Source organism: Octopus sinensis, unplaced genomic scaffold (genome assembly GCF_006345805.1).
Source record: "Octopus sinensis unplaced genomic scaffold, ASM634580v1 Contig02042, whole genome shotgun sequence".
Taxonomy (NCBI): domain Eukaryota; kingdom Metazoa; phylum Mollusca; class Cephalopoda; order Octopoda; family Octopodidae; genus Octopus; species Octopus sinensis.
In genome coordinates, this window is record NW_021825323.1 from 772,023 (window position 1) to 785,428 (window position 13,406).

General features: G+C 37.3%; 1 protein-coding gene across 1 annotated transcript; it reads left to right on the forward strand.

The window, feature by feature from the left end:
- Positions 1-1,287: 1,287 nt before the first annotated feature.
- On the forward strand, positions 1,288-2,196 carry LOC115227177. Its single transcript, XM_029798090.1, has one exon. It carries the CDS (start codon positions 1,288-1,290, stop codon positions 2,194-2,196), a length of 909 nt encoding a protein of 302 aa, XP_029653950.1.
- Positions 2,197-13,406: the final 11,210 nt, after the last annotated feature.

Genomic DNA, 13,406 nt, shown 5'->3' on the forward strand with positions numbered 1-13,406 from the left:
TAATTTCTTCATTAAAAGACTAGAATCTCTGCATGAATTCTTATGTGTTGAAATCAACAAAATAATCAACGGTGAGTACATGCCAGAAATCTGGTTTTATACTGGAATTACATATCTAATTCCTAAAGAGAACGATTGTGAGACCCCGAAAGATTTACGGCCTATAACATGCATGTCGACACTTTATAAGTTAGTTACCAAGTGTGTTAATGGAAAACTGTCTGAGTTCATGGATGTATTTGGCTTAATTTCCGACAATCAACTTGGTACGAGGAGACAGTGTCAGGGTGCTAAAGAACAGGCCCTTATTAACCAATGCCTAAATAAAGAGCATGGAAATGGGCTATACTCTGCATGGATTGATGTCAAGAAGGCTTTCAATTCTGTTGACCACGACTTTCTATTTCATGTGTTGGAGTGCTCTGGGATACCTGTATGGATTGTTAACTTTGTGAAAAGGACTGTACGAATGTGGACTGTAAAGCTCCATGTTGACGGAAGGAGAATTGGTTCTGTAAAGTTGACCCGAGGGATTTTACAAGGAGACTCGTTATCTCCACAACTGATTGTTATGGTGATGGACCCACTAAGCAGGATTCTTAATGCCATGTTTCCAAAGGTTCAGTTTAATCAACAGGACCCAAATATGTTGACCTATTCTACTAATCATTTGTTCTTCATTGACGACCTAAAGATATTCGCTCTTAAAGAAGATGTAGTAATTAAAATGATGGAAGCTGTTGATGGATTCTTAAAACTGTTGGCTTGGAGATGAATTCAGAAAAGTCAGCATCAAATGTCAAATCGTTATCTTGTTGTGAGACTTTGGAAGGAGTCAAAGGATATCGCTACTTGGGTGTACTTGAAGATGCAGGAAGTAATGTTCTTAAGGGTAAAGTATTGGATTTTATCCTTGGAAATGTAAAGGAAAGGATAACTATGCTTTCAAAGACGAAATTAAATGCGGTAAATTTATTCCACGCTATAAATGAATATGCCATTTCTCTATATAATTATTACATCGGACTTATTAATATTGAACCTCGTGAATTTGATTGTATTGACCGTCAAATACGACAACTTCTTACGACTCTCAGACTCCATCTCAAACCTGCAAATAAAGAGAGGTTATAGTTAAATCGGAAATCTCTTGGGAGAGGACTTGCTTCAGTCTCTTTCAGAAGTGAACTGATACTTTTCCAGTTCCTGAAAAGTTTAGAAAGACAGTCGACAGTATGCTTACGGAGATCGGGAATCCTGCGTGTGATACAAACAAATAAATGGCATATGGCCACAATTGCAGGATTTCTCGCCTCCAAGTATGCAATTCTCGGCATGGAGAATTTGGGTGTTGAGTTTATCAAAGATGCTCAAAGAAAATATTTGCTTAAGAACATCAATTGTAAAATGCTACATTCGGTTCTATTCAAATGCATGGAAGAACAAAATGTTGATCTAGCCACATCCTCAGAGTGGTTATCTAAAGGAAATAATGGTCCACGGAGTGAAGCATTGTACTGTCTCTTGCAGGATAGGAATTTGTTCTTCACATCCATGGGATCTTTATGCAGTCACTGCAAAAAATGCAAGAAAACAATTGATCATTTGGCTACGCAGTGCGGGAAGATGTTAAACAGTGATTATCTGCGGAGACACAATGAAGTTGTGAAGTGCATTCACCTTCATTTGTGTCGAACCTACGGTATTAAGAGAGGAAGCAAATTAAATGCTCATTCTGTTCAGTCAATAATATCGACGCAGAATGTTGAAATCCGAGTCGATATGTCAATTATGACGGAAACTAAAGTTCAATCCAACAAACCAGATATCTTCGTGTATGACAAAACTAAACAAGAGATAACCTTAATCGAAGTTGGTATCACTTCACAAGATCGCCTCAAACAAGTCGAAATCGAGAAATTTCATAAATATGATCTGCTCGCAAACGAACTTTCGATACTTTATGATGCAAAGGTAAAGATTATCCCGGTTGTCTTGACGTGGGACGACGTTGTTTCGAGATACCTCAAAAACTATATGGACAAATTATCGATTGAAAAAGCCACAAGAACTTATATTCAATCTGTTGTTTTAAAAAGGACTCTAGAAAGCATGGTAGTTAAACACAGACATGGAGTGAAACCTCTGCTGCTTACCAGCTTGCAGAAGTGGCATGGTGCCGTGACACGCCGGTGAAAGATATGAGACAAATAGAAAATCTATCTGGCCGGGAGATGGAGAGTGAAGAAGAACTGGTTGCAAGCTCTTCTCCTAAAAGGAGGAGAGAGATTCCCAATAATCGGGACTGAGAATCTAAATCAGGGGTTCTCAACCTTTTTAGCTCAAGGGCCAAATCGATAATTAAGATTAGCTTCGCGGGCCGCACAAAAAATATTTTATATATTTTTATATTTTCAATTTTACTAAATACTGATTCGCATAAATATGTAGATTCATATATGCATTGTGTGTTATATTTTTGAATTTGTCTTGAGGAATTAATTCGTAAAAATTAATAATGGACGCATTTTTGAACAATGCCGCCAGTTCTATATCATTTTGTAAATTAATGAGTTCTAGTTGAAACTTGGCAGGCGCATCCTTATTTTCCACGCTGAATGGAGTTGCGAATATTTTCATTAAAGGAAGGAATTCTTTAAAATTCTAAAAATTAAATTTATATAAATGTACCCCAAAACGTGCTTCAAATTGATTAATGAAATCACCAATTATGGACATGTTTAACCTTAAGAATGAAAAATTAAATTTAAACATTATTAAAAAATTAAAAAAGTTAGTTATTCTAGAGGGGCCGCAAAAAAAATCCTGGGGGCCGCATTTGAGAACCGCTGATCTAAATTAAATAGTCTAGCTTAAGTTAAATTTTGTTTCTTTTAATATTAATAAAAAAATCAGTTTTTACATCAAAAAGTAATTTACTTAAAAGGCAACAAATATTTGTTGCAAACTATTTCCACAAATCCCATCGGGTATTCATATTTTCCAATAAATCTGTGCATTATGTATTTTGTTCCCTCTTTATCATTTCTATTCACAAGATAATATCCAGGTCCAAATATTCCGACATTTTTTATATTCGAACCAATAAAATAACTAAGTTCGTTGACATCTGAATTCTCATATTCCAACCACCCAGCATTCAGAGCCTTCATATATGTGACATTCACTTGGTTATTTGTGATCAATATATGTAGAGACATTTTTTCACAAATCTGTTCAATAGGCTTAATGTCGTTCATTTGTGGTCTGAATGCGTTATGGTGGACCAAAAGTGCAATTACAGCTAAAATATAAACATACAGATTATACCAAATATAATTGAGGAAAGTACAAACGCGCTTGTTGAATGTGGTTTAACACAAGGTTTGTAAGGCTTTCTGTGAATTGGAGCTTTAATAGATTCAAGACTAAGGCTGTGTTCTGAAGGGGCATATGTTGGTGGATTTTCGATTATTTTAGCTCTGTCAAGTAATTTCTGGTCTAGGACTAAGTAGTTGGCCTCTGATTGGGACAGAACGTCAAAACTGTCTACTACTTGCAGGAGTTTCTCCTGTACGGTCATCTGTTTACGGGCTTGTTTTTGGAGTTCAATAATGCTTAACTGCATTGGAGTGGTCGCTATTACGGGTTGGTAATCAGTTTTGTGTTTTAATTCATCTATGAGTGTTATTTTTTTGTAAATTTACTTTTTTTCTTTACGTTTCGAATGAGCTTTTTTATGCGATTTGGCATTTCTTTATGATGTTGTCATTCATTTTATTAAAAGAAATAATTTCCCAATTTGTCATTTTTTGATATTGCTATTTAAGTCAACAAATTTAACTTTTTCAGAAGACAAATGACCCAAGTTGCATTAAACTTGAATAAATTAATTTTAATTATTTAGTAAATTGGTGGCAGATGACTCTGGAACTTACTTAAACAAATATAATATGACAAAAGATCTGTACGAACCAAAGAGAGTGAACCAAGCTCTGTTAATTGTGATCAGTCTGTTCAATGTCATCTTAGAGTTAATCTGCTAAATAATGCTTAAAATACAACTTAATATTTCAGATCTCGAATGCCAGGGGTGGGGTTTTCTCTGACACAGTCATAAAATATTAAATTCATAATTCACTTCCACCTAAGTCCGGAAACGTTTTTATTTGTGTATAAAACATGCGTCGACCCAGTGCTTACCTACGGGTTCGAGGGATGGTACCCTACTGGTGAGAGAAATAGATTATCGCCAAGTTCGAAAAGACGAGACGATATGCCATCAAATTGGCAGATGGGCTCCAGCTGGACCAACTCATCCCTCAGGAGATGGAAGATGTGATCGAAAAGATTTGAAGTGTTCTTTAGAGAGCAATTGCCTCTAGAATCTGTGATTAAACAAAAAAATAGGGAAACTTTGTCTCATTTATTTTTCTCTTTCTTTTCGGCTTTTCCTTTTGAATAAATAGTAATACATTCATTCGCTCATTAAAAATTCATTGAATACTATTCTTTTGTAGCTAACAATTTCTTTCTGATTATAAGATATTATAAACTTTTGTTTTGTGTCAAAATTAGAAAAATTTTGCTTCTTTTTGTTCATACGAAACGATCAGTTACGAAATTCATTGTTAGAGTGTTCCAAGCAGAAAGTATATGAATTGTCGATAGATATATGAGGTTCCTAATTATAACAAAAAAAAAGACGTTCTTACTGAAATTATTACGTAACGAATATCATCTTGCTTCATTTCATTCACCATTTCATTTAAATCTCCGAATCCATCCCACGAAAAAGTGAATTGCCTATATTTGTCCATATAATCAATGTCAGTCCATTGAGCGTCCTAGTATTTGTTTTTTAGTTTAGACCTGAGGAATGCCTGTTTCCCTAAGCTTTCGGACAACCTCTCTTATTTCATCTGTACTTTTATATCCATACTTGCAGACATGAACCAAGCGACCAATAAGGAGGCATCACACTTCGTCCCACCAACCCAGTATATTGTTTAACATCCAAAGGAGAAGGGCCAGCAAATATAAAAATGTCAAAAATTCCACCAATGCTTCTCCAAGTTATTTTTTGTGATGGCTGAGTGACAAACTCTAGCAATAAACAAATAAAAAACCACCCTGTGCATTTCTATTATAAAACAATATTCCATAAGCACTGTTTTTGTCAGAAACCATAAAAAACGGGTGTGTTCCATAGCCGTTTGTACCAACCTAAAATAACAAAATACTTATTCCAACTCTCGGAGAATGATCTGTGACATGACTTTTTGATATAAAGCTATCTGACTTGTTATACTGAATTTTCAGCTCTGTCGGAATTGTTTCTTTTTTGACATTATGAACTATTTAGATTCTTTTAAAGAGGTGTTCAGGGTGATTGTCAGTAACTCTCTGCACGCAAGTGGCATCCCAAACCATAAACTTTCCTTCCCTAAAAAGAAAGGTAGTCGTCCAGTCGAGATGCTTACCGTCACTCCGGGAAAGACCGACTGGCTCTAGAGTGGAGAGGAAACCTGCCGACTCTAGAGCCCTCCTGACAATGTCGTTAAGTTGAGAGTGGCGGAGAATTCAACCAGCACTCTTCCTGCAAGACAAGGGCTTAGTGCCGTTTGGCGAAATTGTGGTCTGCTTTTTTCTCCTCTTTCTATTTTTTTATTTTTTTCTCTATTATTTGTTTAATCTTATTCCTGTCTTTTTCTGCCAACCTTATTTGATTTGTATTTTTTTCTTGTCTTTTTTTATCTTAATGTTTGTCTTTCTCGAGACGGCATTGAAAAAACCGAACGGTAGAATTTGCCCCGTCCTAAATATCAACGTTTTCAAAAAATTTTCTGCAAAAATTGTCGATCAGAAAATTGTTCCTTCTCCCAACAATCTCTTGCTACTTTCAAGTGGCTACTAGCTACAGCTCATAGAATATGTCACATTGTTTTTTAAAAGAAAATTTACTTTCTCTTAAACATTTATGTTTCAGATGGGTTTAACCTAGTCGGCCTTGATCATCTTCTTGAAGTTGTTCATACTCATTTCCCCTCTTTATATCCCATCTTATCTACGCCGTCCGTCTCTGGCTGCCTTTTTTCTAGAGATATTATTATTTGGTTCAATACAGGAATCCAGCAACGTCCCCTCTCTTTCGCCTTGTCTGTCGATCCCGTTGCTAGTTTCCTAAATTGCTAGTTTTTTTAATCTATAATTGGACTTCTGACGTGGTGACATTTAGAATTTAGAAAAGCCAAATGAAGAACGAAGAAGCAAGAAACGAAGACCCGTGTCAACTCACTCACTCTACCAGCGCATGTGCTACCTGCTCCCGAAAGAACTCTCGGAAACTGGGTCTATTCTGCTCCTCTTGTGGGGACTACCATCATATTGGCTGCGCGAAGCTAAGGAAGAAGGCTGTCAAGGGCCTTCGTAATTGGCTTTGCTCACCTTGTTTACGCATGTTCACCTTATCTGAACCCCGAGCAAAACGCTCTGATGTATTTTCAATCACAGACGGAGATTCAATTATTCTGCTGCTCTCTTCTATTCGAAAATCCAGAAGGATCCCTTTAAAGATCCCCAAGTCAGCCAGAGTTTCTGCTGCCTCGTGCCTCAACAGTCTTGTTGAAAGGACACTCCAGTCACGTGACACAGAATCATGGATCCGCCTTTTCTGTTTTGCACCTCTTGGACTTGGAACTTCTGTGCACTCTTCAGAAAACCGCAAGTCTTTGGCTTCTGAAATTAAAACGCATCTAAAATCCCTCCTTGAACGCCCTATTGAGGAACTAATTGATCAGCCTGAGCGGCACGACGAATTTAATCGGCCACGCTTGGGAGATGAGAAGGAGTGGGTCAGAGAAGAAGTTTCGCGTAAATTCATGGTGGGGGACCTGCGGGGTGCACTCCGTGTTATTTCCAACGACGGCAAAATTTTGCCGACGACACCTGAGATTTTGGATCTACTCAAATGCAAGCACCCGTCGGCCCCGACGAATGTGCGGCCGTTCCATTTTATAAATTCCACACTGGATGCGAAAACACTTACGGAGGAGATACTCGCATGCATTTCCTCTTTCAATGGGGGCAGCAGTGGCGGAATCGATGGCCTGCGTCCAAGCCACCTGAAGGATTTGGTTTCGGCCTCAGCGCATGAGGCTGGCCGGTCTCTGGCCGGCTCGCTTACAGCTCTGGTCCAGCGCATAATCGAAGGGGACATTCCCGTGATTGCTAGGGAGCTCCTCTTTTCTGCCCATCTTCTTACTTTCGGCAAAAAAGACGGTGGGATACGTCCAATTGCTATTGGCAACGTTTTTAGAAGACTTGCTGCTAAAGTCGCTTCACGAAGGGCATCACAGAGACTTAGCTGCGAACTTTCACCACTTCAGCTGGATGTGGGAATCCCAAATGGTTGCGAAGCTGCAGTGCATGCAACCAGAGAATTCTTCTCGCAAAAAGGGAACTCAAATGGTCCCGGAGTTCTAGCCATAAAACTGGACATTAAGAATGCATTCAACAGCCTGAGGAGAGATGTGATTCTCGAAACCTGCTTAGAAAGGGCTCCTGATATTATCGGCTTGGTTCACTTGGCATATGGGTCAGACAGCTCTCTTCTTTTTGGAGATGAAATTATAAATCGTGCACAGGAGTTCAGCAGGGCGACCCTATCGGTCCACTGCTGTTCGCCCTCGGCATTGACTCTGTCGTACGGAAAGTCGATTCTTTTTTCAACCTGTGGTACCTCGATGATGCAACCATCGGGGGCCCCTCTGATACTGTGATTGAGGATATTTTCAACATAATTCCCACCCTTCGTGAAATTGGACTGGAAGTAAACGTCAGCAAGTGCGAGCTTATAAATATCTCTTGCTCGCACGAAAAATTCGGTTCCGCACTAAACAAGCTGCAACTTCGCCTGCCGGGGCTGACAACCACACCCATTGATGATGTTCTATTCCTCGGCGCGCCCATGGGCCAAATCCAACTTAAGAAGTCGCTATCTGAGAAAGCCAAATGGGTCACTGATTTCACAAATAAGCTCATGTTGCTTGATTTTTCGTGCTCAGAGTAAACCTCATGTTGCCAAGGCTTCTATATTTGCTGCGAACTTCAAACTGCTCAATACAATCTGACATGCTTCAATCGCTCGATACTTCTCTGAAGTTGGCCGCTGAAAAAATCATAAACATATCCTTTGATGACGCTGGTTGGACTTGTTGCAAATTACCTCTACGCCTTGGCGGAGTTGGACTCCGTTCACCTCTGGACATGGCTCTTCCTGCATTCCTCTCCTCACGTGCGAGCTCCCAAGCCCTCATCACCCAAATCCTACGTAACTCTCGCGGATTGGAAGAGGACCGGTTTTCTCTGGAGCTTGCGAATTCTGGAAGGGATCTGGATTGGCCATTCCATCTAACATTTCACGCCAATGGGAATGGGATGATATAAGCCTGGACCGCGATAAGTCCAGGCTCAGCCGCTGAGAAGGCTGAGGTACATAAGTTCAGAAATATTCCAACCTGTTGGACAACTTCATCTTCTCCCCAATATCCGTAGAAACCTCCGGGGTCATGAGCCAAAAATCGTTCGAACTCGTCGGGAAAATCGGGAATCTGATCTCGAGAAGACGGAGAGAGCCTCGGGAGAAGCAATGGTTGTTCCAAAGAATATCCATTGCGATCCTGAGGGGCAACGTCTTCTCGATCATCAGTAGCTTTAGATTGTGATAATTATTTTCGATCTCTTTGTCATAATATAATTTGAATTTAAAAAAAAAAGTTTCCTAAATCCAAAATGAATTTTTGGTATTTCGACGATCACACTTTTGGGAAGTCATTTACTTAGTTCTAAATGACAACTTGGTTCTAAATGGCGTTTACTAAAAATCGAAAAAAGCCCTCAAACTTAATTTTGTTCAAATGTTTGATGAACACTAAAGTTAATGTTAGTGAATTGAGCGAAATTCCATTTGTTTGCAAATGCCGCGGCGAAAGCGAATAGCCGCTCTGTAAAATCTTGTCTGGGCTCGTGAAAAGATCACCGAGCGAGGATGAAGTCCCTGGTTGAGTGCATCGGGATCACGTGACTTTTATTCGGTTTTTACTGTGGTCTTGATGTTTTAATAATAAGTAAATCTTTCAAGTATTTTGCTGGATTTTTCAATAATTTACTCTTCATCATTACCTGAACATGCTGAATTTGATTAAAGTCAGATGATTGAGACGCTTAATCAATAATTTTATATTTTCTACCATATATTCTGCTACTACTCGCGAAGTATGGCAAGGAGCATTATCTTGCCTGAAATAAACGAGTTTAACATCATATGAAAATGGATATTTTTCGCACATTCACCGAGTAATAATTGTTTCTTATCAAATTAAAGACGCCTTTAAAAACAGTGTGCGTTATCGCTCCAACAAAAACTAAGATTTTAAATTTTCCAAATTTAAAATATTCTAAAAGTGCGTCGAGTCCAGCCATGCATGTTATTTTCATAGCAATTCTCAGGAAGGTGTCTCTGACAGAAATTGATTGTAGTTCTTTTTACTAATAGTAGTTAACCATGTTGAACGTTTAGCTCTCATGCAAAGAAATACACTTTGCATATAAAAGAAAAACCAAATATTCAGTCAGTTATCAGAAACATAACTAAAAGATTTCTCAGAATGGATTGTAGATACTTGCCAAAAAATAACCATTTTGGTTTTTCTTAATCACTCTAAAAAATAAGGTTGTGGAAAGTCGGCTTAAAATAATTATTTGAAGACACAAATTTTATTCACATTAACTAATTTAATAAAATAATCAAGAAAATAGAATATCATGGAAACTGATGAAAATTTACAAAGTAGTCGTGTGAGAAATTCTTTTGGAGTCTGGATATTGTAATTCCTGTTTTTTACGCTTCTTTGATTTGACAGACTTATCAACACCGTTGGGCAAAGTTACAGAACAGTTGACTCGTATATTTGAATCAATTTTGAGTGCTAAATATTGGCAATTAAGAAATACTTTGATGGGTATCATTTACAGGATTGTATTTCAACGCTATCACGTCATCCATAGGCAGGTCCACGTAGCATTCAAATTCTTTTGACTGAATTGGGATTGAAAGCTTTCCGTTTTCTAATTTCAGACTATTCGATAGTAATGTCGGATCGAACTAATAAAAATATAACTCAATCAGACACATTGTATGGCGTTTCGATAAGAATTGTTCTTGGAAGTTCATTGTTGTTGGCGGTCTTTGACTTTTTTGATAATTTTTTATTTTTACCCATGTGAAAGACCAGCACAACAAAAGAAAATTTTTAAATACATTTTTTATTTATTTAAAATCATTATTGTTAAAAAATATAATTTTATAGTTGTTTTAAATTTTACACATGCTTTTAAGTGGATACAGACCGATTGAAAGTGGTCTAAAGTTTTTCAAAAACTTTCATTACACAAAATTTCCACGAAAAATTGACCCAAAAATAGTCGTTCAGAGTGTCGGAAAGAATAAAAAACGTCTTACAGGAATATATATTTGGGGAAGCAACCTCGATGCAGCATTAGGCCAAATCAACTACCTTATTCCACCACCTCGTAAAACATAAAAACCTAATTTTTTAGATAAAAAAAGAATTTTAGTCAAGTCTATCCCAGCTCCATTAAAATTTGTTTTCGATAAGGAAACCCAGCCACAACACATTGCTTTGGGATATGGTTTTACTTTAGTTTGTGCGAACAAATCAAAGAAGCAATATCTCAAAGGATTTGGAATCAATTCGAGTTCACAAGTTGGTCCTCAAACAAGCAAATCTGACATCGATTTCCTTATTAAACCTACAAATATCCACCTTCCAGAATCGTTGCCAATAATCGGATTAGCTGCAGGAAAAGCTCACTCGATCGTTGCCTGCAAAGACCGACTTTTCACATTTGGAAACAACTGCTATGGACAATGCGGTCGTGCAGTCATTGAAGGAGAAATATACAAACATAGTAATGTAGTTCATTCTGTCCCCGTGGAAAGTGGTGTGAGGGGAGTGACCTGTGGGTGTGATCACTCTGTACTTGTTACTGAGAAGGGAGACTTGTTTTCGTGTGGTTGGGGGGCAGATGGACAGACCGGACATGGCCATTATGAAAACACTCATGTGTTTAGTCCAGTCCTGGGAGATACGGAAGGAGTGGATATTATCAAAGTAGTTTCCGCAGGGGATACTAATTTGGCTTTGTCGAGGGACGGAGAAATCTTTGGATGGGGAAATTCAGAATATGACCAACTGAGAATACCCTCAATGGAACCACAAATCAACGTTTCTAGACATATTCCACTAAAAATTGGAAAAGTAGTGGATATAGCATGTAATTGCACTGCCTGTATTGCTCTGAATAAGTCAGGAGAGGTCTTTGTTTGGGGGTATGGAATTCTTGGGCTTGGCGGAATGGTTTCATCTGTAAAAGAGCCAACTGAATTGCCCAGAACTTTATTTGGAAAACCCAGTAGTAATGTTACTGCTGTGTTTGGAGGAAGTTCAGCCTTTGCGGTTGTCAATAATTTGGGAAATGCTTACATTTGGGGGAAGAACAAAAATGGATCTCTTGGTCTGGGGAATTCGAAAGAAAATCAGTATTTCCCTTTCCGCCTTCCGATTTCAGGGAAGGTTTTAAATGTTGTATTTGGATTCGAACATACTTCTGCTATAGTTAAACAAAATATTTAATTATCTTTGTCTAGTTAGTTATCCTCAACCTCCCCAATATGTAGGATTTCGGCAGACACTAGATAACTTGGAGTTAATAATGGTCTTCGTTTCTGGGGAAGAGATAACAGCTGAGACGATCTAAGCTCGAAAAGAGTTCTTTTAAGGTCGTTGAAAGTTGTTTGTTGGAGATTTGACTCAGAACTCTCTGTTTAGAAAGGATTTTGACTGTTAGAGAGAAAGATAAGAATTGATGAGTTCGTTGGCTTTCTAAGATGCGATGATTTCAGAAACGTTTGGGCATTGTTAGATTTTTGTTCGTTCTTTAAATTTTTTACAACTTTTAAATCGAATGGGCAAGAATTAATGATTATGATTTGTGATGATTAAGATTTGTGAACGGGTGTAGTCATTGATTTTATAAAATGAATATCAAATAGGAGGATTGCGACAGTCAGTTATTTTCGTACATTTATGTTGTGCTTTATTTGTAAGATGCTTTGGCTGTTAATAATTTTAATTAATGATGGATATAAATGTGATTAAAATAGTTAGATAATTTTTATTTATTTATAAATGGATGATGTGAGTCAACGAATGAAGGTACAACGTTGATTACGTCTTTATATTTTGTTTTAATTTATTACTTTAGAATATCACAATTGTTAAAGGCATCGTTTATGGAAACACATCGAAATATTTCGGATATAAACGCGAGTCAGATAACCACACCCATGATTGGTGTGTTTATCTAAGGCCATACAACAACGAGGTCTTTACTGGTCACGTTTAAATTTAGGACTTTTCAACTTTTGTCACAAAAGTTCAATTCAAACTCCACGAAAGCTACACAAATTCAATAAGAAGTATTAAATACCGTTATTTACACGTACAGCGTTTACTAAGCCTCCTTATGAAATTAACGAAACAGGCTGGGGAGAATTTGATGTTATAATTAAAATTTTTTTCCGTGAAGTTCCTGAAAAATCAGTTCCTTAAAACTAGTCTATTTTAGGTCACCGTTGTACACGGTTTGAAATTATTCCAATTGCCAGACGACGTGCCATCCAGCAATGAAATTGTTTCTGAACGTTACGATGAGATTGTGGAAATTTTTAAATTATTTTTAGGTTTTTGTGGAACCCACGTTGGCTATGCATCGATTACTTACAAATTGTAACAAGTTGAGAAATGTAGGATATAAACATCACTTTGACTGTAGATTGTTTAAGTATGATTTTTATAGACGAGGAACGGAAACGTCGTGATTTGGAGTCCATTCGATCAGCCAATATTACCGTCATGGGCGAAATGAAGAATTTGACTGAAAAGATCAAACTAACTAAGGAGGCCATCGAAAGTCTTAGATCTGAAATAGCTAAAGATCATTGATATTCAGAATTGGCTGCTTTTTTAATTTGATTTATTTGTCTTTCATTTTTATAAATTATTCGTTTTCAATACCGAATTGACTGCGGTTAGAAAAAAACAAAAACAGCTTTTTTTGCGAATTTCTAAAGAAAACGTGGATTTAGATCCCTAACTAATTAGTAAAACAACCGTAACATATCATTTATTTTTTGTTTATTTTAAAAACAAATAAAAGATTTGTTGACTGTGTCAAATTTAAACTTTTTATACATGATTCTTTTTGAAAATAAAAACATTAATTAGGTTCTTCAGTTTTTGTTATCTTTTCTGATAACTTCA